This window comes from Lactuca serriola, chromosome 2, assembly GCF_051521515.1.
Source record: "Lactuca serriola cultivar US96UC23 chromosome 2, Lser_US96UC23_V15, whole genome shotgun sequence".
Lineage (NCBI taxonomy): Eukaryota > Viridiplantae > Streptophyta > Magnoliopsida > Asterales > Asteraceae > Lactuca > Lactuca serriola.
The window spans coordinates 196,924,752-196,931,111 of NC_136409.1; the positions used below are offsets into that span (position 1 = coordinate 196,924,752).

Sequence of the window (6,360 nt, forward strand, 5' to 3'; positions counted from 1 at the left end):
TTCTTCATCATTAGTTAATTATGTGTGTGTAGTCATGAGTCGTAACAATAAGATATAGATCAAGTAATTATGTGGACCACTCCAAACATAGCATGTTAAGGACACACTATATTCATTTTGTTCGAAACATAAACTACTAAAGTTAACAATTTTATAGTTATATTCAATATATTGACTATTAACTATTAAATAGATGATCGATTTCATACATGATGCAATTAAACTTTTTGTAAAAAGGTCAAATAAAAATTCATATCTACCTGACCTAAATGATAAATAAAAAATGATTATTATGACTTTTATAATTTAAGCAACAAAAACATCTTCAACGTTATTAGGCATTAGCTACTACAATCCAATTTTGTTGCAATTAATTATTAGATTTGAATTATTTAAAATAAAAAAATCACTTTTAAAATGCATCCAAAACACATCATAAAACAGATAATCCAACCATGGTCGGAACCATATTATACCATGGGGTATGTATTCAAATGATTTCAACAACACACCAAAATAACTTTTAAACAGTGTTTTGTTACGTAGCGAATAATAAATAAATAAGTTTAAATCTATCATTGTAGTAAATCTTTGACCAATTCTCTAATACGATGATAAAAACGACAAACTGAAACGACAGTTCAAAATTGTTATCATGTGAGAAAGAATATAATATTCGTCCTTCCTAAAACTGATTTACTTCATACGTTTAGTACTTGTTCGTTGTGCATCAAGGGTTGTACCATATACATTATTTAAAAAACAACCCACCTTGGATGCTTATTGGTATCACAAGTTGTACCATGTTACCACATTTAGTGCATCACAAGTTGTACCATGTTCATTGTATTTCAAACAAAGCCAAATATACTGTCAAAACGGCCTAAAAGATTCTCTCTTATCTGTGAAAGATATTTACCTTATAAAGGTATAAATTTCAATGCATGAAGTACAAGACATAAAAATGAATCACATGGCAAACCAAAACAATCATCACAAATGGAGACCAGAATCCTTACAAGCACCAATTGGACTCAACTTGGAAATTGGAATTAGAAAGTGGGTTCATATCAGGACAACTGGAAGTGGAATACAAAAAAGGTCCAACAAAAAGTCAACATCTTCATTTGAACAAACATGATAAAGCAATCATCACCATTGGAGAATCTCAGAAACACAAATTAACCTCAAGTTGGGAATATGAATCAGAAAGTGAATTCAAATCAAGACAAGACTCTTGATGAAAGAAAAAGCTGACCAAAATGTCAAAATCTTTATCTCCGCCAATGAAATCAATCAACAGAAATGCAGAAGAATCCTCAGAAACACCAATTACCATCAACATGGGAATTGGAATCAACCGTTCAAGTCAAGACAATTGGAAATTTTGAATCAAACCACACAATTCAAACCAAAAAAAAAAAAAAAAAAAGTTGACCAAAAAAGTCAACATCTTCTTCATTTGCAAAGATGGAAACCGAGACTACACACTTGGGATTACCTTTCACTTTCCATTCAACATTCTTAACACTTAAAAAAAAAAAAAAAAAAAAAAAAAAGAGCTATGAACACGTTCAAGAAAAAACAAGAACTTTGTTTTAAACTTTAAAACCTAAAAATCATAAACTGTGAAACTATCCTATGTGGCAAGCGTGTTTGCTGAGTCATCGCCACCTGCTGCTGATATGGCAGTGGCGGGGACAGGGTCAGGTGGTGGTGGTTGTAGACGGGTGTAATGAAACTCGATCTGTAGCCTGTGATGAAGAGGTGAAGAAAGTAAACCTCTCTTCATATCCGCTTGCAGTTCTCTAATAGGAATGGCTGCCAAGAAGCTTTTAATATACTCCTTGCAAGATTCTTTCCCCTCACAAATAACAACATTTTCACTCAGAATCTTCGTTTCCAGAGTTTCTGTAATTGACTTTCTTGCTGTTGTTGACCCATCAGAACCCAGCATCGGCATCTGATCACCGGAATCAGACTCCGAAAGCTCATAAATTACAGTCTTCTTATCAAACTTCAAGATATAAGCTTGATTACACCCCTCAAACAACCTCTCTCCTAAAGTATCAATAATATAATACGCATCCGAGTCAACTTTCAACACAAAAAAATGATCATTCCAACTCACGATATAAACCCGCGGTTCTTCGCCCATGTTATGAAGCTCCGACTCACGGCTGATCTCATCCCACATGGCATCGAAAGACATCGCCCCATGCAAAAAGTCAAAACTACCCTCGACGACTTCTTCCGGGTGGAAAAAACCGACAAAAGACTTCCCGGGGACCACGGACATGGGGCGTAAATTGGCTTCAAGAACCGTTTCAAGATCAAAATGCTTATCGGGAAACCGGATTCTATAAGTTTCATTTTCACATAATTTTCTCCACTCTAACGACCCGTCTCGAATCAGTGAGTCGAGTTGGGATTTAACCGGCATGAGGTGGCGGTTAGTTTGGAACCAGTCAGCAATGACCGCCACAAGGGCGGTGCAAGCACTCTCTCCGGCTGCCCGTTCACTTCTTTGGTCAATGGAAGCAAAGAAAACATCTGCCCGAATCTTCATTGACCTATCACGACTCACTATCTCCCTTTCTTCCCAATTTCCAACAGCAAAACTATCATCACCAAATTCAGATTTCAAAGATTGATTCGCCTTAACCCATTCGTCTGAGCTGAGCTGGCGCCGGTCAAAGTCAATGTCATCACCACCTTCTTCAGCATATGCTTTCTTCAACAATGGCTCCCCTTTTGTTTTTGGTGATCTTAAGTTAAGTTTCCGTTTCTTCCATGGGAGAATGCTTCTTTTAGGATTCTGAACAACATAAGCTTCAGAAACAGAAGCAGTTGAAACTGAATCATCGTTTTGATCAGATTTACGGTTTCGGTTACTGTAATAAACACCATCTTCATAAAGAGATCCTCCTGTACAATTTGCATATGCTAATGTGCCATAACTGAATGACTTTCTGAAAGCAGCAGCATCTTCTTCTTCTTCTTTGACTTCATTTGATTCGCCTTCTTCAGATCCTTCAAGTGATTCTGAATCAAAACGGTAGGAGTAATCACCCTCTTCGCTTCTACTTTCTTGATCATCTTCACGTGAGGTTTTCTTTCCTCTCCTGATTGATACGTATTCTGTAAAGATTTTGACTTTTCTTAATCCGGCTTTCAGTGCGGAAAGCTCGTCTTTCTCTCCTGATGATGTTTCTGATGTTTGACTTTGACTCTGTGTTGCTTCTGATGGTTCTTGATCGCCTCTCAACTCCATTAAACTAAGTTGTATCTGCATAACAAACAAACCTCAAGATTTTACAAACCCATAAACATTTCTTTGAAATTTTCAATCTTTCAAGAAATATTGATGTGAAAAGTGTAAAAGGTGATATACATGAAGAGAGGGACGAGGCTCGGTTGCTCCACATGGAATGGTGAGAGGAATTGTGAGGTCAAAATCTTTTTCTTCAGCAGCAGAAGCAAATTCAGAAAGATTTAAAGATGCTGTTCCAATTACAGGGACCTTGTTCTTCAGTCCAGCGTTTAATCCCTGAAAAGAAAAAGAAAAAAAAAGAAAAAGATTCATATGGAACTTTAGGAAAAAGATACCAAAAAGTCTGCATATAGAAATTTCCCTCAACAGATCATCATAGTTAGTAACAAGATTTCATATAATAGAAAGTGGAAGTTACTTAAATTTTCTGTGTTTTGATATGCAGTAAATCCATTTACTTCATAATAAATCATCTAGTTCAGTAGAGTTAAAATACACAATACAATTACTTATACTGAAATCGCAACAAAATAGGATACGTATAATGCGGATTTATTATCTACGTCATCCGTTAATGTATTTACAGATTTTATAACAATGAATCCCATAATGACATTTGTTGACCAATGAGTTCTCAAGGTAATCTAGGGCTTTCGACATCACGTACCAATAATATTTCAAATATATTATATACCAGAAATTTCACAAAAAACTACCATGGCACAGGATCGTATCATCATTAAGAAAAATGATCAGATTTATTATAATCTGCATTCCTTTGTTCTTTAAAGGACTCCATTTGATCCATAGAAGAGTTATGTTTAGTTTTGTTGTTGTTAAAGAGCAAAACCAATATGAATTTTACTGCTATTTATTTGAAAAATATAACCAGGTTGAGATTCAAAGCAAGAATGTAGCTCTTTTTGACACTATTGGCTACCAAAAGTTCGTTTAATAGACAGCATATTCAAAAATGCAATAGAATAGTTATGGGGAATGAAAATTGCATTTGCTTCAACATCGCATACAGGAGGAATCAAACCCTAATTACCTCCCCCCCAAATTCCAATGTGTGTATGAAAATATAGATATAGTGTATGCGCATGTATAAGTGCTTAATAAACAAGATGACAATTGGAAAATAGAAGTGTGAAGATTTCCCAATTAGAACCAAATCAAATATTCTAGTTGCAATTCAATGTAATCTAATTGAAATTAAATCATGAAGCATGAAAAGGGGTTCGAAATAAAATAATATTAAGCCTAAAATATAAGATTAAGATTAATTAAAGAAAACAAAGGGGGAAAATCAAGAAACTCACACTCAAAACGGTAAAACCAATCTCCCAAGGGTTATAGGCATTGTCTTTAGAACCAGAAAGGGTACAAATGGAATGAAATTCTTCATCCCATTGAACGACACCGTTTGGCTCAATAACCTTCTCTTCCCTTGTGAAATTTCTCTTGACTGTTCTCCTAAAAGAACTCAAGGTGATCTTGGGCCCTTTCCATCTGATCTCCACAGCCCTATGATTATCCTTCTCTGGGTCCGCATGCACAAGATCACAGTTTCCCCCCTCCATCTTCTTCACCACCAATTTCACTTTGAATTTCTTTGACAGAAGCGGCGGCCATGGTCTCCATTTGATCACATTCACAACCATTTTTTCCGGCAAAGAAAATTGAAAGAGAGAAATGGGTGTGTGTTTTAGAGAGAGAAATATTAAAAGATTCACGTAAGTTAATGATGTGGGAGTTTTTCTTCGGATCTTTGAAGGAAAAACTCAAGAAACGAAGAGAGATTCAATGTGGGTTTTTTCTTGCTTTTGATGAATGGATTTTGTCTCCGTAGAAAGCTCAAATTTTTTAGAGAGATGAATATGCCGTTATTTTAGAGAAATATAGAAAAGCAAAGGAAAGCTAGAGATAGAAAGTTTAGAGAGAGAAGGAGAGTGTGATTTGAGGTCAAAGAAAATACACACGTAACTACGTGAGTTAAAAGGGGTGTGGTTAAGTTAACGTTTTACAGATAAAGAATCGGCGACAATAACGGAAGTTGAATTCCGTTTACGTTATTTAAAAGTCAACTACTCAACTCAAGCCAAATGCAAAATAGATAACGTTTTACTAGATAACAGTAATCTTTTTATGATGTTAACAAAGATGAACTATTCTTTTAACATTTTATCCAAATGACCACCGAGCAAGGAACAAGTCACCGCAGATTCAATGATATAATATAAACTTTTGAAATTTCATAATTGTTCACTGAATTTCAACATTTGTCCATTTTATCTCGAAATCCATTTATGTCATGACAAAATCGATAACAAAATCGACGTAACCCGGTTAACTTAATCAAAGGCTTTATCCGATTCAACTTTGAATTAAAAAAATCTTCTTTTAAATTTTCCTTTTATTTTTCAAATTGTCATCGTACAATGAATGAGATGACAAACGGGCAACAAGCTGCGTCGCTAAGCCTTTTTGAATGGTAAAATTAATTCTTTTAAAGGCTACATCCGAAGATCTAGGGGATATAACATTACTATGCATGATTCGTTGTACTCTTTTAAGAAGCTCTACCGCATCCAGTGCGAGGAAACCAAACGTATCAAATGCAAATGGTATGAACACGTGTTGATTTTACATGCACGATTTCTCATGTTTGGTGACTTTGCCTGTAGCTGCTTTTAAAGCAGCATGTCCCGCTGTGAAACCCCCAGCCCTCAGGCCCACGAGAGGGGATACCCCTGTAAGATCCATACATGTGTGTTTCCCTCCGACCCATCCAAAAATTAAAATGTCAGCCGGTCTGAGGGTTGACCTTCCTTCTGTCGGGTCAATCAAGTAATTAACATGTGCATCTTTCTTAGCGGAAACTCCGGCATGCTTAAATATGTCAAACAAAACATCCCTAACCATATTGTGCCTGTATTTGAACCCCGGGAGTTCTTTACAGTGTACTGCATGCTCTCCAAAAGAGTCCAAACATGCCTTGCGACACACTGGACATATCTCGTCAGCTGAGAATATGGGAATCATGAGTCGATATTTGAGAATACTATGATACTCCACGGCAGACA

At 35.9% G+C, this 6,360-nt stretch overlaps 1 protein-coding gene across 1 annotated transcript; it reads right to left on the reverse strand.

Moving 5' to 3' along the window:
* Nucleotides 1-1,419: 1,419 nt before the first annotated feature.
* On the reverse strand, nt 1,420-5,237 carry LOC145088003 (uncharacterized). The gene is made up of 3 exons (XM_079026178.1): nt 4,597-5,237; nt 3,395-3,550; nt 1,420-3,289 (listed from the first exon to the last, which is right to left on the reverse strand). Exons 1-3 carry the CDS (start codon nt 4,936-4,938, stop codon nt 1,640-1,642), a joined length of 2,148 nt encoding a protein of 715 aa, XP_078882304.1. The 5' UTR covers nt 4,939-5,237; the 3' UTR covers nt 1,420-1,639.
* Between the last annotated feature and the right edge of the window lie 1,123 nt (nt 5,238-6,360).

Excerpts from the sequence above, each read along its gene's own strand:
- LOC145088003 (XM_079026178.1), bottom strand. The coding sequence starts at position 4,938 with ATGGTTGTGAATGTGATCAAATGGAGACCATGGCCGCCGCTTCTGTCA. Across the intron at positions 3,551-4,596 it reads TTGGTTTTACCGTTTTGAGT|GGATTAAACGCTGGACTGAA; the intron begins GTGAGTTTCTTG and ends TTTTCTTTTCAG. Across the intron at positions 3,290-3,394 it reads AGCCTCGTCCCTCTCTTCAT|ATACAACTTAGTTTAATGGA; the intron begins GTATATCACCTT and ends TTTGTTATGCAG.